This window comes from Corvus hawaiiensis, chromosome 3, assembly GCF_020740725.1.
Source record: "Corvus hawaiiensis isolate bCorHaw1 chromosome 3, bCorHaw1.pri.cur, whole genome shotgun sequence".
NCBI classification, from domain to species: Eukaryota; Metazoa; Chordata; class Aves; order Passeriformes; family Corvidae; genus Corvus; species Corvus hawaiiensis.
Window position 1 is genome coordinate 118,131,670 of NC_063215.1, and position 25,257 is coordinate 118,156,926.

The 25,257-nt window shown below is 49.2% G+C and overlaps 1 protein-coding gene and 2 long non-coding RNA genes across 11 annotated transcripts in view; 1 reads left to right on the top strand and 2 right to left on the bottom strand.

The window, feature by feature from the left end:
• Positions 1-366: 366 nt before the first annotated feature.
• Positions 367-23,583, bottom strand: LOC125322640. The gene is made up of 4 exons (XR_007202136.1): positions 23,467-23,583; positions 6,265-6,358; positions 3,584-5,699; positions 367-3,446 (listed from the first exon to the last, which is right to left on the bottom strand). It is a non-coding gene; the product is annotated as an uncharacterized LOC125322640 (long non-coding RNA).
• On the bottom strand, positions 14,426-19,662 carry LOC125322639. Of its 2 annotated transcripts, none has more exons than XR_007202135.1 (2): positions 19,247-19,662; positions 14,426-18,851 (listed from the first exon to the last, which is right to left on the bottom strand). It is a non-coding gene; the product is annotated as an uncharacterized LOC125322639 (long non-coding RNA). The 2 variants fall into 2 exon arrangements; XR_007202134.1 differs by having other exon boundaries at positions 19,091-19,662.
• BCL11A (BAF chromatin remodeling complex subunit BCL11A) overlaps positions 20,239-25,257 on the top strand; it is a 75,760-nt gene continuing 70,741 nt past the window's right edge. For 3 of the 8 annotated variants that reach the window (XM_048296521.1, XM_048296520.1, XM_048296519.1), the window contains exon 1: positions 20,239-20,788. In XM_048296521.1, coding sequence (XP_048152478.1) covers positions 20,734-20,788 — 55 coding nt within the window. In that variant the 5' untranslated portion in view covers positions 20,239-20,733. Of the gene's footprint in view, positions 20,789-21,711; positions 21,997-22,028; positions 22,054-24,404; positions 24,512-25,257 lie in introns of those variants that run through there. The other 5 variants (XM_048296522.1, XM_048296526.1, XM_048296524.1 and 2 more) reach the window with 5 other exon arrangements.

Consider the following 25,257-nt stretch of genomic DNA (forward strand, 5'->3'; position numbering starts at 1 on the left):
TACGTCGTTCTCAGCAGCACCTGTGGACTTGTGAGCCAAAGAAACCCAATTAAAATAACACCACATAGTTTGCATTGCGTGCAGCTGTGGCTCTTCCTGTGCCCAGGGCTGGCGCTTCTGACCAACAGTTGTTACTTTCTGTGGCCAGGTTTCCCTCAGCACAGGCAGAGCACTCAGGGGTGCTTGCTGCCTGCCTCGGCAGTGAGGGATCTGCAGGATGCTGAGTGCCTGACTTGATCCCAAAGCCGCTTTTGGGATAAGGAATGAGCTTCTTGAGGCGGTAATAGTGGGCAGTTTGGGATGAAGTGTGCCCTGTTTTATCTATTTCAAAAATGAACAGTCTAATCTCATAGGGAAGAGGTGAAATATTAATTTTATTGCAGCAGGCAAACACTGCTCATACCAGTGTATCTGAGGAGCGTGATCATTGTAGCCCACCCTGGAGGGCGGCTCTTTAGTGATGCAAATAGAGTTCTGATGGTTTGGGCTTTTCTCAGTGTAAGGAATAAAGCTGGGAGCAAGCATCGTCTTCCAGCATTTCAGCTGCTTCGGTGCCAAGGATTAGACCAAACTTAACCTTCATCAGCAGTTTAATCTAATGGTGTGGTTGTGCAGCTGATTTAAATCAGTGCTGCACTGGGTTGCTCTTCTCCGCCCTGCAGCTGCGTGCTCTGTTCTGCTGCTGCTGCTCCTCTCCCCTCGCTCGTTCCGTGCACTTTGCTAAACCAGCAAAAACCCTCTCGGCAAAAGGGAGCAAATATTTTTGTGTTGGCTTAGAGAGCTGGATGATGAGGTCAGCAAGGTGGCAGGGCCAGCCCTGGAGTGATTCCATGAATTGGGTGAGCCACCCTAACAGCTCACTGCTGCTGGGAAGAGCGTTCCTACACACAAGTGGTGTGGAGCCGAACCTGCGGATGATGGACCACACTGGCCTGCGAAGTCTCAGCTTTCCGTGTGGAGATTCCCAGAGGACTCCCTGTGACAGGCCTCGGTGACTTGCCCGAATTGCAAAGACAGCCGGTGGCAGAGCCAAGATCCCAAACTAACAGCAGAGGAACAAAACCTTGCTCCTTTTGTAGTTTAAATCAGTTTTATTTTGATTAATAGAAGCTAAAAGGGAACTCGATGCACTTTAGAATAGTGGTACTTGGAAAGCAACATCCTGGACTAAAATCTTTTTTTTTAAAGCACCTTTTGTTCGGGTTAAGGTACAGCAGAAAACGGAGTCTTTCAGGCAGTGGGAAAGGATGCAGTTCTCCTGATCTTCCACTGGGCTCCTCTGCTGCTGCAGTCAACAGAAGAACCAATTAAACGCTTCCTGGTCTGAACCGAGCTGGTTTCCAGTCGAGATTCCAGCCTGTGGACTCGGTATTGTTTCTGTCCAGAGGTCTGTATTACAAAAACTGACAGGTGTCACAGAGGTTATTCTGTTCTTAGCACTATTTTGAATTTTAAAAAATCCTGAAATATTAAAAATATCTGAGAAGAAAAGGTGTTTGTAAGATACTGGAAATCCTATTACGTGGCACCGTTCTGTTTTCCAGGCTGTCCAGATGATAGGTTATGGATGATATTGAAGCTCAGAATCATACAATGACTATTGTGTTAGACTTATGCAATGAATACAGCGCCCCACAGTTGAACCAGGTTTCTTTTCCCCTTAATGTTTATTTTATGTCTAAGTGAAACGAGAACTCAGTTTTATATATTCTCTCTATATAAATATTTCTCTACTTTTTCAAGTGCTCATGAAAAATGTGACAAGATGTCCACCGAGGTCACAAATGTAAGCATAAATAGCTGCAATTTAACATCAGTAGTTAGCAAACAAGATACCCTCGAGGTAAAGAGGCTGATAAAAAGAGGGCAGCGATGCATTAAAGATGCATTATTTGGGGGTCTATGGATATAATTTAGGCTTCACAACAAGGTCAGACTGATTTAATTCTCTCTGCAAAGGTCAGTCCAAGGCCTGGCTGTACTAACCCCTGTGCTCTCCATCTGTCTGCACTCCAAGCCAGACACTTTCAATAGGTGATTGTGTGCTCATGACTGGATGAGAACACATTGAAATTACCTCCAGGTCCAGGCCTCTAAACGCGTTTACTTGGAGCCACCGCTGACCCTGGAGTAGCTGGTACCTCTGGAACTTTGCACTCAGCTGCAGCTTTGAAGTGTTGAGGAGAACATCTGATATTGGTGTTTTCCTAATGTTGTAAGTGCCCGTGAGTATTTGGCTTCATAAATGTGTTACCGCAGTGTCATAAACACTTTATGCAGGTTTATTCTAAGACCCTTGAAACGGGAGTTCTTTTCAGCACTGGCAAAAGTATAATAATATAAAGTAAAAAACCTCTAACCATTCCAGTATCCACTTCCTCCAAAATGAGGAAAAATGAAGAAACCGGTGCTTGTGGACATCTTTATTTAATAGTCCAGGTTTTTAAAAAATCTTCCTCCATAAGCAAGGGATTCTTTAAAAATAATTGACAGGACAAAATAAATATGCCATGTCCCAGTACCCGTTAGTCATTTTCTTGCTGCTTTTTTCACTTGATGCTAAACGTTTCTGAATTCTCTTTTCTTTTTAAGTGGGAAACAGGTTTATTAATCTGAATGCAACAACTAGAGAGAACGAGGCCAGTGAATGATTTGAGTTTTCAGTAGATATTTAGCTCACTGAAATAGTTACACACACCAAACAACACTTGCTTTCGTGAAAAAAAGAAAAAAGAAGACATGTAAGATTAGTGGAAGGCACACTTAATTTTAAAAATGTAAGAGACCTTATTTTTACCTGTATGATTTGGACTAAAAGGAGGATATGAACAGATACTGCTTTCATTATAGGCCAAAGCAGAAAGGTAAAATGATATAAAATGGCATGAAATCATTGATGCACTATGCTAGCAACCAAACTGAACAAAAAAAACCCCCTTCCACACAGTGCTCTTTCTCAGGTACTGTAAGTATTCCTTGGGCACAATACTTATGTACACCTGGTTTCAGTGCTTATTTTACATTTGTATAGTAAACAGTTTCAAAAGGAAAAAAATGGGTGAATCTGGTTTGGAACCAACAAGATTAAAATCAGGAATTCAGACATTAGGATCTAACTCTTTACAAAGTATCTTGTCCTGTGTTGCTCAAGCCTGCCTACTGTAAAGTCACCTAAAAAGAGAACTGCAAGAACAATAATATAGATCATAACAGAGTAAATTAAAGGCAGATTTTCAGATTTCTGCCTGTCTTCCTCAGGTTAAATAATGCTCCCTGGTAAACAAATTCTGATCTTAAATGATAAAGACTTTTTGTTCCAGGTATCTTACGAAATCAGTTCTTGCTCTTGTGCATGATGCGTGCTGATGAATCAGAGATAGTATTTGGCTCTTGAGGCTGTTTCAGTGGCCCTGCTTTTCTAAGTTTGAAGAAGGCAGAGAGAGAATCTGTGCAGAGATCACAAACAAAAAAAGGTGGTAAATTGTACAATCCTTCCTTCAGTTTTTTTTAGAACATGTGATACCTGACCCCATGCCCCCATGCCCCCATGCACACACACTCCCATTTCTGGTGGCTAGCTCACCTTTTCGCTAGGTCCAAGGGTTGCTGGAACACCTCTTCTGCTGGAAGGTGTACAGGTGTGCTTGGATTAGCCACAGGGAATCATTGGAGAGTGAGTGGTAGAGGAAGTCACCCTCCTGTGATATAAACTCACAGCCTCCGTGGGTCCTAACTCCTGTTCTCTGAAGGAGCTGGACTCTGAATTTGGGCTCTTTTCACTGAGTGGGTATTTTTATAGTTGTTACTATTTTTGGTATTGTATTAGGAGTATTAAGGTATTCATTACACCAACTGTTTGCTTTAAAATACTTTGTGGGTGAGCTTTTATTGCTCAGGAATAGTGCCAGATGGACAGTCCTGAGGAGCAAAGTCCTCACGCTATCTGCAGGTCACAGCACAAGCAGTGGCACATTAAGTTCTTCCTCTTCTGTCTTCCTCCACCACCAGCCTGACAATTCAGGAGGAAAAGGGCATCCCAGAGGCTGTGGTGCCTCTCCACAGAAACCAACATCAGGCCCACCTGTTGAGGTCGCAGATTTGAGATGCATTTGTGCACCTGCATGAGGCCTTTCCCAGAGGCTGCCTGGGATCTGGCTGTTTACAGCTTCTTAAAGCATCCTTCCTGGAAGCTGGGGCAATTTTTGAAGCAGTTGCTGTCTGTTGCATGAGTCCATACTGAACAGGCTTTACCATATTTCTATCTCCAGCACCTGGAGCTGTGATGTACCTTTTTGAATCAGTTTTATCCCCACAATTAGGGAAGGGGTACAGTTTCCAACAGGGATTGAACTGGTAATGTCCATCCTTGTGTCAATAATGGAAGCCATTCTTACAGAACAAAATAACCTGTTGTGCCTGGTGGTTCCTTAATGCAAGCCCCTGTCCTTTGTTTGCATCTCACTTGGAGTGCTGCTTATCACTTTCCACTCTAAAATCTGTCTGGCTTCTTGCATTCCTGAAAAACTGAGCCTAGGATGGGCTGAAAAAGCCACCAGCCCTGTCAGCACTCTGGAGATGTGCTCATCTACCTGGCTGGCACTTTTTTCCGGAAAGCCTTTGTACAATCTGGCCTTTAGGCTAAGGATGGCTTAGACTTATAGTGGAAACCCTTAATATTACAATATTGACAACTTCCACCCTAGGGTGGTATTCTGCTGTGGCAACTTCTTCACTGGGGAGGCACTACTCAAAGTACAGCGCTGCTTCTCGTGCTTTGCTTATGTTCTGCACACTCAAAAAGGAAAGCAAATAGCAAATCTGGAGGTCTCATAAAAACATCTGATTTTCCTCCTCAAAGCAGTGAGTGCTGATCTGACCTTACACTGCACTCTCAGGGGCTGCAGGAGTTTAAGGGTTCAGGCTCACCTGGTCTCCAAGCACACATTTTGCCCTCTGAAACAGAAAAATCCGGTGCCACAAAAATGGGCAGCTGCTTTTTGATTGTGCACTCGGTGCATTTTTTCACGTGTGAGACATGACATGCTCTGTCAAGCCACCGTATTCAAACTTCCCCTAATATATTTCATTTTTATTAGCGATGGAGGACAGGTGATTTGAATCTTAATCCTAGGGGGTGATGTGTGTGTGAGGTGTAGAACACCTAGGCGTGCGCTGTGGTGCAGCTATTGCAACAAGCTCACATGCTTTGCATATCAATCTCGAGGCTTTTGCTGTGCCCAGCGTTTCTAGGGGCATTTGGTGGAAATTAAAATATGAGGGGTGCAGGCCACTTTACACTATTGTATTTCCCTTTCCTATTGTTAAGTTTTTGATTCCTCTTTTCTCTTACTGTGTATTTATACTCCTGCCAAGTTCCAAGGGAGCAGGAAAGCTGCTCCTCGTATTATTATTAAGTGATGCTTTTGACAAGTCAGGCTTTCAGAGAGGAGAAAGCATCAGGCAGGCAGGTGAAGACAATTTCTGCATTACAAAGTTACTGTCTTACATGTGCTTGTCCTGTGGGATGAAACTTAACAATTCACAGCTCTCCTGTCCTCACGCTCCTTGAGAAACTCAGTCCAAGCCAAGATCTTCCAGTTTGCCTCCATTTGGTTTGAATGGCTCCCTGACTCCAGGAACTCTCTCCCCTCCAATCCACAGGTGGTCGGAGCAGTGTTTGGGGCAGGATAGCTGAGCTGCTGTTAGGCAAGAAACGGGACAAACAGGTTAAAAAAATTCTGTGTTCCCAGGTGGATAAAGCTGAAGGACAGCAAAGAAATCACCCCAGCTGAGCAGAAAACAAAAAGATGTTATTTTGTCCTTTCTGTTGTAGCGTTTGTGTGGAGCAGCACTGCCAGCACGGATGGTTCCCTGAGCGCTCACAGGGAGTCCTGCTCCCGGCAGAGACCAGGGCAGGCACTGTCCTGCTGCGGGGCCTTTCTCCTGGGACGGGCAGAGGCCTCCCCGTGCTCTGAGCCGAGTTCACGGCCTTGTCCCCACAGCTCTGGGGAAGGTCACTGGTTGCAGGCGCTGGAGGAATGTGCTTTTGGCGCTGGGAAAGCTCAACACCAGAGGAAGCAGTCCCAAGGGCTTCCTCAGGTTTTCCCTGCAAAAAGGGGGCAGGGGCAGAGAGAGGACAAAGACAAATTTTTCTTGCGATGGACACGAGTGATGCAAAGCTCTACATGAAAGCTGGGTAACATAAACCCTTCCCTCTTCCCCTCCCACACAGGGAACCAGAACAAGTTGTGTACGCTGCTTTACCTGTATTTTGATGTCTCAAGGCACGCACAGACCTCAGGCTAGCTCTGTATCAGGGACAGCTTCCATGTGGGCAGCAGCATCAGACTTTTAATCCCTGAAATTAAAAAGGCCATCTTACCTAATAGGGGGAAAAAAATACATTGGGACATTTGGAGAGAGTTAAAAGAAACAGTGTGTAATAGTGTGGACAAAGTCCTGACACGAAGCGCAATGAACTGCACTAATGCCTTTGGTACAGCTACAAGTTTATAGTGTTCTGGAGTGTTGTTTATGTTACTATAAAAAAAGGTGAGAAAATATATTCAGTTACTTTCTGTTTCTCCCCATTGAGCAGATGGCAATTCATAGCTCAAACTGTTTTTTTAAGTCATTTCACATTTTACTAATAAGTACAATATGCTTTTCAACAACAAGCCGTGCTCAGGCACTTCTGCAGAGGTTTTGTGGTTGCTCAGGTAGCTCAGAAATCAGAGACTTTATGAATCCTGTTGCACTGTAGTGGTAAGGATTTTCTGGTCATGTCTCATGTGGTGGAAAACACAAGCTGAAACCTCTCCCACTTCTTGTTTCAAATTATTTCTAATTTTGCAGGCCACAAATAATAGTGTGCTTACCTGAGCTGCCTTGGTCTGAGATTGTTTCTACCAACTATGTTCCTGGTAGAACAAACCACACTTTTCAAGGAGCTGAATATTCTTTACATTTTAAGTGTATAATAGTAGGTGGAGATGGCCATTGGGAAAAGTGAGAAAACATTGAGCAGTTCTGTTCCAGGAAGTTTTGGTGCTTTAGAATGAAAGCTGTTAATATTGCACACATTGGAAAATTCTCACCATTACATCCGTGGTTTTCTCAAAACCTGTTAAATTATATGAGTGCAGAAATAAGGAAGAGTGGGTTTTATTATTAATTGACACTCATTTTTAGCCGGCATGTGGTGGCAGGTTCTCCAAACAAATCCAAGGCACAGATTAGAGCTGAAAGTTTAGGAAATGTCCTAAATCTTTGTAGCATTGCACAGAGGAAGTGTAATATTAAACTGACAAATTGAATATATCTATTTTTTTCAATGTAATTCACAGTTTCTTCCTATTATTTTTTACTACCCATGGAGATAAAGCAAAACAAATTCCTCAAAACAGAGAGGAATATATTTCCAGATACCTTTTCCTATTAAGTAATATATCTCTCTCATACATATGTACTGTCAAATATCTATCCATTCCTTTTCCACACCGCATCTCCAGCCAGAAGTGTTGGCTATGCAAATATTGCAGAACCGACTCTTAACATATGTGCTGTGTGCCTGGCTACAGCTACACGGGAAACTCTAGGTAATAATTAGAGTCTGCATCTATTATCTTGCAATTATAATTTTACATAATCGGTTATGTAATCTCAAGGCTGGTATGCGGTGAGAAACTGTGGTTACGTCAGAATTCTTCGGAAGAAAAATAAAATTATTGATTGTAAGTGCACGTCCTAGCGAGGAAGGAGCGCAGAGGGATGGTGCAGCACGGAAAATCTCGGCGGTGAAAGCCACGCCGGCTCTCGCTAAGGCGGGACTCGCCCCCCAGGAGGGAGCAGGGGCAGCCCGGCGCTTCCAGGGGGCTCCGGTGGGGGGGCCGGGGGAGGGGGGAAGGGGACAAGAAAGAGAAGTGGGAAGGTGACAAAGTGACGAGCGCTGATTTATTGTAGGAGCCTGTGCTCGTTCCCAGCTACTGAAACGCTCCCGGAGAGCAGCGGGATGCGGAGCTGGGGCCGCGGGCTCGGGTCCGCTGCGAGCTGCGGATCGAGCCGAGCCTGTCCGCCCCTTCCCTCGGGGGCTACGACAGCGGCATCCAACAGCCCCTGCCCAAGCCGCTGCCACCGCCCGAAAGGGCCGGGGGTGTGCGGGGGAAGCCCCCGAAAAAAAAATAAAATAACCCAGGCACGCAGGGAAAACAACGGAGTGATAAATAAACCACAAAGTGAATCAGATGAAATCGCCAGGCGTTCACTCCCGATAAACAGCAAGCTTTGTAATACCCAGGTGTTGGGGAAAGCTGTTGTCTTTTAGTTTATAAATCCCTGCTGGTGGGAGGGAGGGTGAGAATCTTTGGAGGTGAATGAAATATCAAATCACGAGGCTGTATGTAGATTTATGATTGCATAAGAGGCTCAATCATTTCCATATATTGAAATGTGCTGTCCTTTCCACGACTGCCCAGCCCTTGGAGGGAGAGAGACGCTCGATTCTGCCTTGATCAATGCTGACTGTGAAGCAAGGAGGAGGAGAAGGGGGGGACCAGGCTGGCACCAGATGGAGCAGGGTCTAGGGAAAGGTCAAGGTTAGCTCAGGCTGCTATTGAATCGGTTGCAGCCTCACAGATAGATCTCTGCCTCCGAGGCACCCACTGGGGCTTCTCAGAATCAAATCTAATAGAAAAGGCAGTCACAGAATGAAATCGCTTCATCTGAATGCTAAAATTGTTATTAGGCTACATTAGAGAGATACCGGGCACATGATTACCAAAAAAGGAAGCATGCCTAGCAGTTTGCGACTGAAATAAAAGCTGTGAATATGTTGATACCATCGGCGATGTGCAAAGATAATAGATAACAGGAGAGAGGGGCAGGGAGAGACGCGTGTGTGTAACGAACAGATTAACATATTGATGCGGATGTATGTATCCATATAAAATTATCCGTGTGCGTCGCCGTGTCTGCGCCGGGGTGTGTTTGTACGTACGCGGAGAGGAGCGCTCGGATTCCTGTGTGTCCTGCAGTGGCCGTGGTCCTCGGCACTCCCAGGACATTTGTTAACCGATTTGGACCGCAGTTATGGGCCGAGAAGCGGGGGCCAACTTGGAGGAGAGGTTTGGTGGAGACTCCTTGCAGGACCCAACTCATGTTGCAGTGGTTGCAGTCACTTTCATTTTTGATTGTAAGTCTTCCTGGAGGCACAGGGCTCAGACGTTGTTCAAGGCCACTCATTTTCTGGCTCATCTCAGGCAAAACTCCGAGGAAATGCCATTAGGTCCACACACGTGTGCAGACACCCCACATCCCAGACACAGGAGTGTGATGTGAGCACACACATACGTGTTTGGAGCAGCGGTGCCGTCAGCTGGCTTACAGAGATCAAAGTGAGGCTCTTCCCAGTTACCAGCTCCTCCATGTTACCAATTCCTTAACCTACAGCACAGCTGTATCTTAAAGGAGGATTTAGTCTTGTAAAATAAATGCTGGCTACACTAGATTAAACATGATGACTGCACTCTAAGGGTTAATAAATTTAGAATTAACAGATCATCCCAGCTTGATACAGCTACTATAGATGATTTAATATGCAGCCTAAGCAGGTTGACAGTCAGCTCACAGATGCAGATAAGATCAAACAGTCTCTTGATTCAATAGATTAAATGGTTGTACTGAGTGTCTGGAAGGTGAGTGACAGTACATATATGGCAGGGGTTCTGGTAAAGAAGAGCTTACATTCCCCACTGCTGTGCACTGTACTGGTTTTCCTTTTCGAGCAGTCAGCCTTTTCCAGCAATCAAACCCGGAGTTAACATGAAAAAAAAAGTCTCAAATATAGTTCAGGAGAGTTATTTGAAGTTTTCAGTAATGAAAAGCTCCGTGCTTTATTAGTAATCACCATTACTATCGCTAGTCTGCACTTTAGATTCCTTTTCCACAGACAAGGCCATCGCCACCCACTCCATCCCACAGAGAGTCTCAGCTGTCCACAGGCTCTGTCTGTCTGTCCACACCAGTCCCCTTCCCTGGCAGACCTAGATCCACAGGAAGAAGCTATTTTGGAGGCTGAACAAGGACACCTTGCTCCAGACAGCCCCTGGGACTTAGTGAGTGCAGCCTTATCCTAATGTGATTCACTGTCCAGAGGCTTTGGCTGCAGGAAACCTCAATGGATGCAGAGTGACAAAGACAATTCCCCCAGAATGGAACTTCCTTCTCAGCTCTTTTGCTTTTTTGGCTTAAAAGTTAATGTCTGTAGTAACTCTTCTGTGGTTTATGTTTTCCTTTTTTGCTCTCCTGTCCTATTTAAACAGGAACGTAAAACAGTCCTCATGGAGGCTGGTGAGCAATGGGATGACAGAGTGGTCTCTAACTATTTTATTATTTGATCAAGAGTAAAAGCTCCACCTGAACCATTAGATTTTACAATATGAATATGTTTCCAGGCAATTTAAAAAATGCATATTATGTATTCAATAGACTATCACAGGTCTGAATTGTGTCTTATTGTATTATATGGGGCCACCACCATACTGATACGGATATTTGTGCTAAAGATACTGCACTTCTGAATGCTTATAAATTAGCTGTATTGTTTACTTTGGTGGGGTTTTAAAATACTGCCATGGTTTTGATGAATGCCCTGCAGAAGGTTGGTGTGATGAGCAGTGCTGCTTTGAATCTGCCAGCAGAGCAAACCCAGAACCCACCTGAGATCTCTTGTTTCTGTGTGATTTTTAAAATTGGGCTCATTTACTTTTGCAAACACTTACCTGTAAATTGCGGTTTCATTTTAATTTGGAAACCAGTGGCTCCCTTTCCATCCCTCAAATGCTGAGTTAGAAAAGAGAGGGCTTGGGTGTGTGCTTTGGATACAGATCCACATGTGAGCGTCCACAGATTTTCCTGAGCAGGTCTGTGATGCCACACAGGGATGAGCCAGTCTTTCTCCTACCCGATGCCTAGGAGCACCACTCAGGTGGGCTGACAGAGGCACGAAAATCTTCATCTTGTAATTAGAGAGAGGCGATATCCAACTGCCAGCACTTCTCAGGGCGAAGGAAGAGCACTCAGATATCCTTTGCAAAAGAAATGCCCAAGCAGAAGAGCCCACGAACACACTGAAGAAGGCCCCGTGAGCCAGCGTGAAGGCTGAGAGGACTCAGGGAACCCGTGGGACTCGGAGGAGCGCTGTCCTTGCCGCCGAGCCCTGCTCCGGGGGCCCCGCGGGGCTGGGGGGACTCGGGCGCGGAGGGGCCGCCGGGCCCCCCGGATGCCCCCGCGGCGGCGGTGCCGCTTCCCAAGGCGGAACCAGCGAAACCAGTTATCTGGCAGCAATTTGCATATTGATAGTGCCTCCTGCAGTTCTCCCTGATTGCTTTACAGGAAGGAAAGGTAACAGGAAAATATAGAACCCCCTCTCAAAAATGGCAAAGAGGCTCCTACGTGCACGGGGGCTCTGATGGAAGAGTAAAGCCTGATAAAGCCCATGGCAGGGGATTTTTTGCCAAACTGATTTTTGTCTTAGAATTTGAAAGCAGTTGTGTGGGGTTTTTTTATTTTTCTTTATATATATATATATATTTTTTTTTTTTTTTTTTTTTTTTTTTTTTAAGTTCTGAGGCTGAAAATGTGAGATCCGTGCTGGAGACGAGCACTGATCACTTCAGGGGAAAATAATTAGCCTCGTCATATTCACTGAATGTGTAAGTCTAAGGAGGAGGCAGTCCTTGGAGATTGAGAAAGGCATTGAACAGACACTTTAAAAGTACAGTGTCATGGTACATATATTTTTTTAGTCCCACTCATAAGCAATGTACAGATGTGCAGTATGGCATTGAATAGAAGAGAGAATTTGGGTTCTATTAATAGAGAACAGTTTCACTTTTATTGGCTCTGAGTACAGTGGCTGCCTAAGCCACACCTATTGTGAGGCACTTTTGGCCTTCCTCGTAGGAAGGGCCACGCTGTGTCCTTGTACATCCCTAAGTGTTCAGATCCCTTCAGTTCTGGGCAGCACCAACCAGGGTGCCACGAGCCCGTAGCTCATCTAACCCCGTGCTGAGGGGCTGTTCAGGAGGAGATGGCTGCGGATCACATTGCTCCAGCCACATCTAGACCAAACTTGTCCCTGCTGCCTGTGGGGGATAGCACTTACAGACTGGTGCTCTGCTATGGCCTGGATTTACCCTGTGGGTATCTGTAGCACCCAAACGTCTGAGGGAGGTGTGTGTCAGCACAGACAGTCCATGGAGCTCTCTCTCTCTCTCTGTGTTTACATCCATTTCTCTCTCTCTAGGCTCTCAGATGCTGGGAAACTAAATATGATAGGGCAAATTACAGTCTAAATTGTGAATACATTAATTTCAGTATGGTAATATCAAACATTGTACTTATTTCTGATTTCTGTATTTAATTTCCCCTGCTTTTTAAAATGCTGGGGAATAGTTGCTCACTGAACAATAGCATTAGTACAATAACTCCCCCCAACCCCAGCATTCATACTTAATGCACATCAGCTTTCTATGTAATACCATACAATATACTTGCATGTTATTTTAATTGAGTGAAATCTTATTCATTCTGGTGGGAGAAAGCATTCTTTTCACTGCAGCCAGGATTCATACTGCACTGACAGAATTATATGTGCTGACAATAACAAATGGTGGCAAAACTATCCAAACTGCTCAAAGAGGTGGGCTCTTATCACAGGTTATTCACCACCACTCCTGCTCCCCCTCAGCACTGTGTCTTTCTGTGCAGCTTTGGGCTATATAATAATTTATTCTACTGACTACAGAGCGTTGCATTAAAATATTATTGTAAGCATTTCAACAATTAAGCTGAAATTTTGCATGGAATAAATATGGCAAAGGAGAAAACCCACAGTAAAGCTGTCCTTATTTTTAAGCACAGAGAAAGGACTCTGCTCTCTCATCTATTAATTATTTTTCATCTAGATCTTCACACAAACTATGTCATGTTCTGCAAAGCAGGCACATTTTTTCTTGGCTGAAGCTAAAAGCTAAAGCTAAATGTCACCTGAAATAGTAATATAAAATGAATATAGAGAATGATGATTGTGTATGTTAAATTTCAGTTCAATGCATTCTAAGTGACTAAAAGTTGAAGCTCTAAAAAGCAATGCAAGTTATTTACAGAAGATGTTAAGGGACCAATCTAACAGCATGCTTGAGTACATGCTTACTTTAAGCATGTAAGTACAGCTGATGTACCCAAAGATAAATATGTGCTTAAGACTTTTGCAGTACCCAAGGCCAAGTAGATTCCTCTGGCAGGGGTTATATCAAGGAGCGTTAGAGGAGGAAAATCCTTTTTTATGGCACTGTCCTTTCTACTGTCCCTCACACCAAGCGTGCCAGGAAGGAGGGACTGTGTTCAGCAGCAGATAAGTAAACAACTAAACCTTTCTTCATCTTGTTTAACAAAACTAATTTCTCAATGGAAATAATTTCTTTTTGATTGCTGATGTTTGGTTTCTCAGATTAGTGAGTTATTTTTGTTATTCTACTTTTTAAAATTCGTTTGAGGTGTAGCTGGATTTATTTTTCAAAACAAAATATTTGCCTTTCCCTGCCTGCCACATCCAGAGTAGGGCATTCTAGATTTCCTCATGGGGAGAGTTTGATCCCCTTGGATCTAATCTTGCACAGAAGTGCACTTTTCAGCTCAAGTCAGAACAGGAATTTAAAAAGCTCTTTGTGTCAACGACCTGTCTTCCTACTGCTCATAGGCTTGGACACAGTGACCTGCTTAGATATATGGCTTGGGATCTCACCAGTGACTCAAAAGGACCAACTTGTGCCATCAGGGGTTCCTGTGAGGCAAGACAGAGTAGTCCCGATGAATGGGGGATTTGGATGCATGGAACATCTTTCCGAGGAGAACCTGGCCTCTCACAGTGCTTTGTTTGGGAATGGCTTGCACACGACACAACCCTGCAGTGAGAGAGCCTCAGGCTGCAGCCTGGCTTGGTCAAAACTCTCCTGAAACAGATGGAAATGCTGCTCTTGAGTTCGGGTGTAACTGTGTGGGGAGGTGGGCATGGAAATGGTAGGATCCAGCTCTATGAGAGAAATCCATTCACACCTTGTGGCTCATCTTTCTGGCCCCGGGCTGGGCTTTGTTTGCTGTAGGTCAAGGAAAATCTCAAGTCTTCGTCAAAACCATTCTTTGTCTTAGTGTGATTTAATCTGATAAAAACTACCTTTTGGAAGTTAAAGACTAGAGAAAAGTAGGGAGCATTTATCAGCAAAATCCTTTGTAACACAAAGCAATATTTAAACTCAAGCTCAATATTAAAATCTGAATGGCTCATCCCTTTCTAAGTGATGCCAGCACACAGGTAGGACCCATTTCCACATATTTCCGGGGAGAAGATAAAGCCCAGAAAAACGAAAAGATTAGCAAAGATATTTATTTATGTTCTCTTTATCTTACACAGTTTGGACCCTCTTTGGAGATAACTAAAGCGTCATTTCTTGTTCCTGGCCTCTTCTCAGTGTATAGGAACATGCAGGTGGGTCAGGGTGCCAGGTGTGCCCTGTGAAATCCTCTGGGTAGCTGTAGCGTTACCTTGGGTATCTATACATATTCCACTGAGTATGGAGCTTCAGAAGAGCTAGAAGTACCAAATTCATACCCTAGATGTCAGTAAAAGAAAAAAACATTAAAACCCATTAAAAATCATTGTATAAAAGTCTGTGAATCAAGCAATGGGTTAGCCAATTATTCATAAGATAATTCCCTATATGGACTGACAGTTGGAGTCCCAAGTTTCAGCTCAATCAAATTTACACAGCCCAAGTTATAACCTCTTCAAGGTGGGGATTGTAACAGGAGCACTGACAGACCATAACTACTGTGCCTCTTTAGTAACAAAAGCTCAACTGCCTCACTCGTGCCGTGGCTGCTGGTGCTGCAATAATTAAGACTGTATGGATTTGCATTATAGGTCAGGTTCTGGAAGGTTTTAAATGCACATAGTTTAAATCATGTTGGCTTGAAATGTAGCATAGAAACGCTCAGGGGCAGGTTACGTGTTTACTTATAAAAAGATTTATAAATATTAAACCTACAATATGACAAATAACTAAGTAAGTAGTGCAAACTAAACCCAGTTTGGCTGAAATCAAACATTTGATTAAAAATGAGATTTTTAGTGATGCCTTCCTCTGCCTGCCCACACACAAGCAAAACTCTTTGTGTGCTTCAGGGAGGGTTTTTGCCATTTCAAAGTCTGTTCCGTGAGCACTTTGTGCCATTTATTTTATAGTCATCCCCAGAAAGCCCAGTCAAGGTTCAGGGCTCCATTGTGCTAGGTGCTGTGCAAGCAGAGGCAGGCTGAAATCCCAGACCTTGCTGAAACCCATGGAAAAAAGTCTCCCCAAGTTCAGGGTTTTATTCCAGGTCCTGCCTAGGGCGAGCCGATAACGAAATCTTTCTGTCACCTGGCGCTCAGATGTCTGTGATCCTGCACGGACTCGCTGCTGTGTGTGCTGTGCTTGCTAGTAAGAGCTTGCAAAATCTGAGTTTATTTTGAGCCTTTATTAAAAAGGGGGGGGAAAGGGGGGGAAAGGAGAAAAGGCAAAGCAGCGCGCCCAAATTTCTCCTGCGGGAATACTAATGCATGTACTATTTCTAGAACGTGCAAGTCCTCTGCTCATTCACGGGAGTCAGCCTGGTGTGATAAGAGTTCCACCCACGTTGCCTCCGCCTGATTGAGACTATCAAGACAGTGTCGGAAAGCACCCCGTGCGATCTGCCGTTACATAATGCAGCCCAGCTCCGGGGAACTGGCAGAGTTCTGGAATTTGTGTTTGGTCCTAATGTTCTGTAATGTTGGCAAGTGAGATTCCTGCTCTGAGTGAGTGACAGTTGGAGCTTCGAAGCAGGAACATTTGCCCAACCAAAGTTGCTGAACTCACCCACTGCCAAGTCTGTCACCGAATTAGCAGATAGGCAGGGACAGCAGTATGTGGCATGAACTGTGTCACACTCCTTTGCACCTTTGGGTCCCAGTCCTGTGTGCCTGCCTGTGAGACGGAGGAAGGCCACACTTCTCAATGTTAGACAGTTTTACGTCCCTTTGTACAGCAACCTCTAAGTATCTCACGTGCTTGAATGTAGGGAGGACTACACTTTCTCAGGCAGAGAGCTGAGGTATGAGGAAAGGGACAGATACATTTTGGTAGATTCAAATCTTAGGCTAATTTTTACAGCATGAATGTTCTCACCTGGGCACTCTGTCCTGCTGCTGCAGGTTACTGCCATTGTTGTGGGACAGGGATGGGTTCCCACCCCTGCTCTCAGCTGCTCCAGGGCACGAGCTGGTGTCTCAGGGCTCTGGTTCACATGGGACAGTTTGAGGTGAGATGGGCACTCAGTCAATGAGACAGACCCTTCTCTAAGGTTAGCTTCCACCTGGAGGCAGCCTGAAACCCACCATGGCTCTGATTTTAGCGTGTACCTCAGTTTGCTGAGGTGTAGGGCCACATTTCCTCCAGCTGACTTTGCTCTGGGGCTAGGAGTCCATAGCCGAAGAGCAGCTGATAACATGGCCAGGGTGACAGCAGCTCCAAACGCTGCAGCAGGACTGCGAGGCATCCCCTGCAGCTTGAGCAAAGAACGGTTGCGGAGGAGCAGGAGGTGACACAAGTTTGTGTCAATCCATAGAATGTGATCACTGGGTCATCTTCTGCGCTGGCCTGGGTTTGTTTCACCTGCCCTTCCAATCTGCCAGTGTTTCTGGGTGTTAGCAGTCAGCATTAGGGCATTTCTCACTGTGTTTACCTGCCAGTTGCACTGGGTTTGTTGGTACAACCCAGCAAGGGACGGCAGTGTGCAAGAGGTACAGACAGGGCTAGAGATGCTTGGTGTGTCACAGAGGTGCTGTCAGGGTGGAAGCAGAGATGCAGGAGGGGCAGCTTGTGGGGTGCAGTGGGGCAGTGACGGGGTGCAGCGCCCTTGCTCCACAGCTCTCCTGGGGTGCTCCCAGCCCCAGCTGTGCCCCTGGCCCTGCCTTTGCCGCCGGTGCCGGGGCCAGCTCAGAGGCAGCTCACCCCCCTGCGCCCGGACGCGCCGGGGACCGTCCCCGTGGGGGGCTGACCCTGCTGGCACCATCAGCCTCTCCGGCAGCGCCGGGGGCCATCCGACCCCTCCTTTCCGCGGGGTGTCCGAACCCAGGACACTGACGGGGGGACCCGGCGGGGGGTACCGTGTCTCGAGGGGCTCAGCCCGGTCCTGCGGCCGGGGGCGGCCCCGCATTCCTCCCCATAGCGAAGGCAGCGCCCGGCACTGGGCTGAGGCTGTAGCAAACTCCCTCGCAAGAGCTGTTTGTTGACCACATTCACGTTCAGAGCCCTGAAGCTAAAAGCACTTTACACCATAAAATAAAAGCACTGTCTTTTTTTCTAAAAGGTTACGTCTGGAGGCCACGCTGTTCATACTTCATACAGAAAACTACTGAAAGGGCTATGAAATCCTCTATGATTTACACTCCCTCTCAGTGCATTAGGATATAGATCTACTCGACTCTAAAAATACTGTGGAGTTTCTAACCGACGTGAATATATGTGCATTATTTCAGAAAGTCTGTTAGAAAACTTGTCAACACATTATAAAGCATAAACCAGGACTTGGCCATTAAATACAGAGATCAGAGACAAAATGTATACGGCAGGAAGTACCGAGAAAAGTCCCTCCATTCAAAAAAAGTCTATTAGCTAAAAGTTTACACACAATATACACCAAAAGGTTTAGAGCGAGACCGTGGACCGCAATTACAAGGCATAAATGGAATCAGTAGGGGCTTTACAGTCCCCAGCGCAGTTAGCTGGGTTGCCAGAAAATAATTTTAATATTGTCATAATTTATTACCCACCGAAAGCCACATCAAGGACTGTAAATACAGTCACTTTGTGTCCACGACCGCTCGTTAAACAGCCTCGTTCCCTTCCCCTAAAAATACAATGAAATAAAAACCCACCTGCATTATTAATCTGCGGTCATGCCGTGTTAAAAATGTCTTCTCACTCCTTTTCTTTCTTGAGGTTTGTTATCTCCCTCCAATCACATGACAATGCGAAGCGCTGGGGGGGGGGATACAGGAACGAGGGGGAGCCCAGCACTATAGCGATCAAATGCTAATATTAATAATTATCCAGCCAGGATGAAATATTATTTTTAAGGCAGCGAGTTTCCATTTAATTCGAGGCATTTTTACGGTGCTGGAATTAAGGGCATGCTGATGGTAAGAACATCCTCGCTGCCATTCATGAAAGCATCTGTAAAATTAGCTCCTGACTGTAGGTTTTGAGATGCGGTCTGGGAAGTCACCTCTGGAATCTCAAACACGGCACGATAATGAAACAGATTTAGTTGTCACCAAGTGCTTAATTTGCTATGATTTTAAAAAAAGAAAATCAATGAAACGATGCCTATGATTGGGAATAAGCACAGGTAGGTGTTCTGATGCAGGTTGGCTTTAGAGAGAGTAATGAATTGTAATTCAGAGGAGTGTTAACTGCGAACCGCAGAACCTTTCAGGGGTAATAAAGTCATTACTTTTTACATTGCAGCCACCTTCAAAAGCTTTATACGTGCCATTAGATATAAATCAAGCCCCATATACATATCTACATCTCCGGCACAGACACACACGCCCGCGTTTCGCGCAGGGACATGTGCACGCCTGGCACAGCCAGCCTTGCGAGCGCCGTGAGCCCAGGAGCCGTCGCTCTTGTCACCTGCGGCTGGGTCCCCCCGCCAGGTCCCGCATCTGCTCCTGCACCCTGCCCCGGCAGCCGCGGGGCGCATCCCCGTGCCTGTGGATAAAGGAGGGGAGCGGGGGCTGAGTGGGGGCTGAGCGGCGGCGGGCGGAGCCGGGGGGCGGCTGGCGGGAAGCTGAACCATCCCACGGCGGAGCGGCTCGGCCCGGCCCCTGACAGCTCCGCCGGTGCGCGCTCGGGCTCGCCCCGCCAACAGGTCCCCGCCGAGCCCCGGCCCCCGCCGCCCCCTCGCTCCCCCGGGCGGCCGCGGCTTTGCCCGGCAAAGTCTCCCTTACGGCGGCGGGCAGCTCCTCGTTCCCCCGGGCTCTCGCCCGGCGCTCCGCTCCGGCTGTCCGCCGCCGTCCCGGGCACGGTTACCCCCTCGCACTCCCTTCGCAGCCGCACTTTGCTCCGCACACCCGTTCGCCTCCAGAGCTTATTTCTACCGCAACCTGATCCCTCCCGGTGCCGGCAGCGTCCGCCTCGCTCCGGGTCCTTTTGGCGAAGTTGCAGCCGCCGCCGCCGCATCCTCCCAACTCCAGCCACTTCTCGGTGCCTCCTGCCGCTTCGCCTCCCCCCCTCTCCCGCCCTCCCCCGTTGCCAGCCCGCTGCCCGCGCCGCCCCGCCGCCGGCAGCCCCACGTTTCGCTTTCGTTCAGAGCCCGTGGCTGCGGGCAGGGCTCGGAGCGCTGCCGGAGGAGGAAGGGGGGCTCCGGGGCTGGCGGGCGCGAGCAGCCCGCGGGGGAAGCTGCGAGGTCCCGCCGCCCTCCGCTGCCCCCCACCCCGCTCCTGCGGCTTCTCCTCCCGTGCCTGCCACTTCCTCGCCCGCCAAACTCCGCTCACTGCTCCCCCGCCCGCCCCGGGGCAAGGCCCGCCGCTCGCCGCCGAAGTTTCCCGCGGCGCGGCCCCAGCCCCCGCCGCCCCCCAGCTCCCCGCGGGGCCGCCGCCGCCGTCCCCCGGGGACGGGCCGCAGCTCCCGGGAGGAGGGGACTCGGCGGCTTCGAGGGGGATGGGGGCTGGGGGGGGGGCGAGCGGGGAAGCCGGGAGCCGGATGCTCCCCCCCTGCTTTTTGGGTGGTCTCCAGTCCTACCTGGCTTCCCCCAGCTCCCCCACGCCCGCGGCCAGCCTGCCCCGCAGCCCTCTCTGCCCGGCTCTGGCTTCACCGATGTGTGTGCTTTTCCAGCGGGGGTGTGCGTGCGAGAGCTGCCGCTGCCTGCCTGCCTGCTCGCTTTCTCCCGCTCCTTTTCCTCCCTTCTCTCTCCCCGTGTGCGTGTTTAATTTCCCCCCCTCGCCCCTCTCCCGGGTCTCCTCTTGCACCCGCTCCTCCGCGGCCACTCGCGGCTCCGGCCGCCGCCCCCTCCGCCCCCGACCCCCCGGCTCCATTCGGCAGCGTGCGCCGGGCGGCCGGTGCACCCCCCCCCCCCCGCCGCGCCCCCTCCCCTCTCCCCCCTGCGATCACTGTCCATTGGCTTGTCCTGCTCTCTTTTTCATGTCCAGCCCCTGATGAGTGTCCATTGGTGTTGCCTTCGCCTTCCCTCCTCCCCTCTCCCCGGCTTGCCCTGCCCATGTTTTGTATGTCTCTGTCCATCCAGGCTCCTGACGTTCAAGTTCGCAGGGACGTCACGTCCGCACTTGAACTTGCAGCTCAGGGGGGCTTTTGCCATTTTTTTCATCTCTCTCTCTCCTTCTCTCTCTCCCTCTCTCTCTCTCCCTCTCTCTTTTTTTTCCTTGCACAAAAAAAAAAAAAAAAAAAAAAAAAAAAGCCATGACTGCTATCCCACAATTCATCTTCCCTGCGCCATCTTTGTATTATTTCTAATTTATTTTGGATGTCAAAAGACATTGATGAAGATATTTTCTCTGGAGTCTCCTTCCTCTCTAACCCGTCTCTCCCGATGTGAACCGAGCGACTCACAAGCCACCGAAGCCACCAACCCACCATGTCGCGCCGCAAGCAAGGCAAACCCCAGCACTTAAGCAAACGGGAATTTTCACGTAAGTAACCCGGAGAGCAATTTATTTAATTTCCCCTTCACGGATTTAATTTTTAATTCGAGCGAGAGCAGGGAAAAAAAAAAATTTAAAAGTGAGAGCGAGTGAGCGAGTCGGGGAAAAAATTAACTCAGCGCCGGTTCGGGATTCTCAGCATTCCGGTTAATTTCTCCCTCTCTAATTTAATCACCTTGATGACTTTTCTTCTCTTTCTGCCCGTGCCCCTCGCCCGCCGGCGCGCACTCCGCTGCCCAACTCCGCGCTCGCCTCTCGCCTCCCGCTCTCCGCGCTGTTTGGCGGCAAGAGCGGCAGCTCTCGCCCCGGCACCGGGAGAGGCGCGGGCGAGGTGCGGGGCTGCCGGGGGCACAACCGGCCTAAAGTGGGAAGAAATTCCTGCGGGAGCGGCAGGCTGGACGCCGGACACCGCGGTGGCCGGGCGGGCAGGATGTGCGGGCGAGCGGAGCGCGGAGAAAGTCCGGCGGCCGGAGCCCCCCGGGCTGCCGGCGGGCTCGCCCCCTCGCCCCGCGGCGCCCTCCCGGGGGGGGCACAACCGAGCCGGGCCGCCTCCCTTTTGTTACTGCCGCGGGGTGCGGGGTGGCCGTCCCGCCGCTCCCCGCCGCCCCGGGCCGGCGCCGTGCGGGGCTCCGCCGCCCCGACCTCGCCCCGCGCCCGCCCCGCCGCCGCTCCGGCTGGGGCTGGGGCGGGGGGCGGCACCGGGCGGCGAGGGAGCCGAGCCGAGCCGCGCCGCGCCGGCTGGGATTCCCTCCTCGCCCTCGCCTCGCGTTCTCCCGCTCGCTTACTATTTTTTGGAAGATTTTCAAAAAAAAAAAAAAGTGGAAGTGGATTTTGATTGGGAAAAATCTCGTGTCTGAATGTTTACAAGCACCGCGTGTGCGGGGAGCCTCCTGCCAACAAACACAGGCGAGAGCGAGCCCGGGCTGAGCACACACGCGCGCACACAGACACGCACACACACACTCGCACCCTCACAGCCGCGAACGGCCCTTTCTCGCCGCCGCATTTCAACCCCAAACCAAATCCGCTCTCCCCGGGAGAGAAAAAACAAACCCCGAGCCCCACCACACCGTTCGCAACAAAAACTCTCCGGCTCCCTCCGTCCCTCCCTCCAGCCGCCACCACACACACCAGGGCTAGATGCAAGATAAGCGGGAGCGCTCTTTGCACAACAAAAGGCAACTCGAGCTGGAAAGGTTTGGGGCGAGGGGGGTGGGAAGGAAGGGAGAAAAAAAAATCCCCCTTTCCTCGAGGTGAGCCGGGGGGAAGGGGAAATGCTGCATGCTTCTCCTCACTCCTTTTCCCCCCTTTTCTTTATTTCTTCCTTTCTCTCTCTCCCATTACTCCCGGCGGGTTTTGTTCCCTCCCAGGGATTGCAGAAAACCCAGGGCCAGTTCTTCCTGCCAACCATCCCCGGCTCCCTCGGCCCTTCGCAAAACCCCCCAAACTTTCCGCCGCGATTTCTCTTCCCCCTGGGCCGCCCAGACATTCCAGCCAGGTTCGCACATGGAGCGAAGGAAGCGGCGCTGGCTCTATGCAGGCGGCCGCTCCGCCGCGGGCAGGGCCGGCCGGGGGCTCTGCCTGCCCAAAGTTTTGCCCTAAAACCCGGGGGGTGTCGGGGGCTCAGCCCCTCCCCCTGCCCCCAGTCGTTTTTCTGCTCTTCTCCTCGCTAGTTTTCGGGGCGCCTTTTTTTTTTTTAAATTTTTTTATTTTTTGTTACTATTTTTTTTTTTTTAATCGCCTGGCAGGGGATGGGGTGCAGCATCACTGGCTTATGGGGATGGGGGCCCCCCTGGAAATGGGGTACGGGGGGTGCTTTTCCTGGGCAGCCCTGGAAGTGGGTTGCGGGAAGCGGGGATCGCGGCGGGACCGGAGGAGGGGGTGGGGGGCTCCGACTCGCCCCCCGGGGCAGCGGAGACGGGCGGGATCCCCGCGGCTACTTCTCGCCGAGAAACCCGCGGGCCGGCGCGGAGTTCCCGCACGTGCGGGGCGGGAGCGGCGGCCGGGACGGGCCCGGGGGGGTCCCTCCGGCGAGAGCCGCCCCGGCGGTGAGGAGGGGGGGGTGTGGGTGGGCCGGGAGCTGGGGGGGAAAGGGAGGCCGGGCCGGGGGAGCGGCGCGCCGGGGGATGCGGCGGCGGGGCCGGGGCCGGGGCGGCGGAGGCGGCGGGCGGGCTCCGTGCCCGCTTCGGTCGCTAGGAGGCACAGCGAGATCAAACAACCGGGCAGCCCCGCGAACTTGAACCTGGCCGGCTCCTCCGCTGCCTCCCGGTCGGCGGGAGGGGGAGGGCGCCCAGCTCCCTCCTCTCCACCCCCCCAACCCCCCCCCCCCCCCCTTCCTTCTTCTTTGTTCTTAATTTTGCGCGGAGTTTGCTTGCTCCGAGAGGCAGCGGGGGATGCTCGCCTTCCCCCTCCTCGGGTTTCCCCTCCCTCCCCAAAACGTGTTGGCGGTTCCCATTGTACCCCCAAGTCTCCCTTTCCTTGCACCGCACGATCTGAAGACACAAACTTGGGATTAAACAACCCATCTCCATCCTTCCCACGGTACGGTGCGGGGAAATGCCCCGGCAGCGCATCCGCATTGCCCCGTGGGCATTTCCCCGCACCGTACTGTGGCACACACCCCCCCCCCCCCCCCCCCCGCCCCCCCGCCCCATCAGCCCCAGTACCTCCTTTCTCCCGACACTCCAAAATCCATCCCGCTTTTGCCGGTGTGGTTGTTTTGGTGGCTGGGAACAGGGGGAAGAAGGAGGGAGTAGGAGGGCGAAGGGGGAAAGCTGAAAAGACATGTTGGTGGAAGGGCAATTTGCATGAAAAATAGAGATGGATGATTAGGGACCCAGGCAGGGAATTTTGATTGCCCCAGAATTAAAAGATACATCCTGCAAATCAGAAGCAAGACCAGGTGAATAGTATTCTGGTGTTTTCTTTGTAATCATGGTATTTTATATTATGTTCTAAAAGTAGCAGTAATAATAAAAAGCATGGTTTTTTTGCTGCCTTTGCCTCTGTCAGGAGCCAAATGTTTTGCAGCGAACACGGTGTCAGCTGTATTTTATACATTAGTATATAATTCTTGTTAATTAGCAATAATTTACGTTAAGAGCATAGAAAATGTTGAGGTTACAGGTTTTATATCTGTACATTTGATCATCTTGTTATTTTCAAGAACTTTGCCTCCTATAAAATTAATTAGGTGAAATGTGGAGGTGTAATCAGCAACCTCTGAATTACCACTTCATTTCCTGGTTTTGATTGTAAATCAGCCCAGTCCGTACAGACTTTTAGCAAAGTCTATTTTTGTTCAGTGCCACTTTTAACTGTCTGGTGTCGAAGCAGCGGGTTACCTTCCCCTGCTAAATAATAGTGACAGCGTCAGAAAGGAATCAGGCCGCGGGAAAACATTATAATTGAGTAATGATTATGCAGCGCTCCTTGCTAAGCCAGTTGTAAGGGGAACACGGGTGGTTTTGTGTCTTTCTGCTGCGGAGGGTCGGTGAGCTCGAAGTTAGATTCGCAAAATACCTTTGTCTGCGGCGTGCAGCGAGCTACCGGTGGAATTAGTCCTGCAATAATTTACTCCCTCGGTCCGAACGCAAGGAACGGCTTGGGGAGAAAAACGCCGTGCCCGGCAATCCTGCAGAAACAGCCTGCTCCTCTGCCGGCTTCCCGAGGAGCGTGAGACGCACGTTGTGCCTCCTCTCCTGTCGGTCTGTAAGTTTAGAAGAAAGCCCCAGCGATTAAGACATTGTTTTTATTAATACGAATGTAACCTTCATATTCCTGTGGTTGACCTTACGTTAAATTAGAAGTAGTACTAGAGGCAAGAAATGATGGACTGGATCCCTGTGTCCTAGTTGGAGCTGAGGTACGGCGAGGTAGTGTGCTCTTTCAATATTATTTTACGCAGCACAACTGGGAGCTACTCCAGATCTTCCTCCTCAATATTCAGCCTAGGTAGGGTGGAAATAAATTTAACCTGAGTTCACTGGATTTTTGCACTTTATCAAAATCAGTTCCAATATTGTGCAGTCAAATTAAAATCTATTTTTTGATTCTCTGTGGCTTTAAGTTCATTAAATGTGAAATTGGCAGCCAACTAAAGAAGGTCAGGCTGATTAACTGTTTAGGAGTTGTATTCTGTCTCACTTGCGTTACCTGGCAGTGTTTTGATGTGGGTTGTATTTGTAGTACCCTCTCCTCCTGCTCGCTTGCTGTTAGCGTGCCTGTTGTGTTGCGCAGACAGAGGAACACCAACATGCTGCTGGTATTTATTTTTTTTTCCCCCTCGTGAAAGGCAATAGTGATGGAAACTGCACAGAGATTGCCAAGGTATTTCTCTGCAAATTTAATGTAAAAAAAAAATAAGCCAACAGAAAAGAGAGCTGAGTCTGCCTTGTTAAAGCATCCACTGACGATTCTGTGAGCAGAAATAGCCTCATAATGAAGCTTTTTGGAGC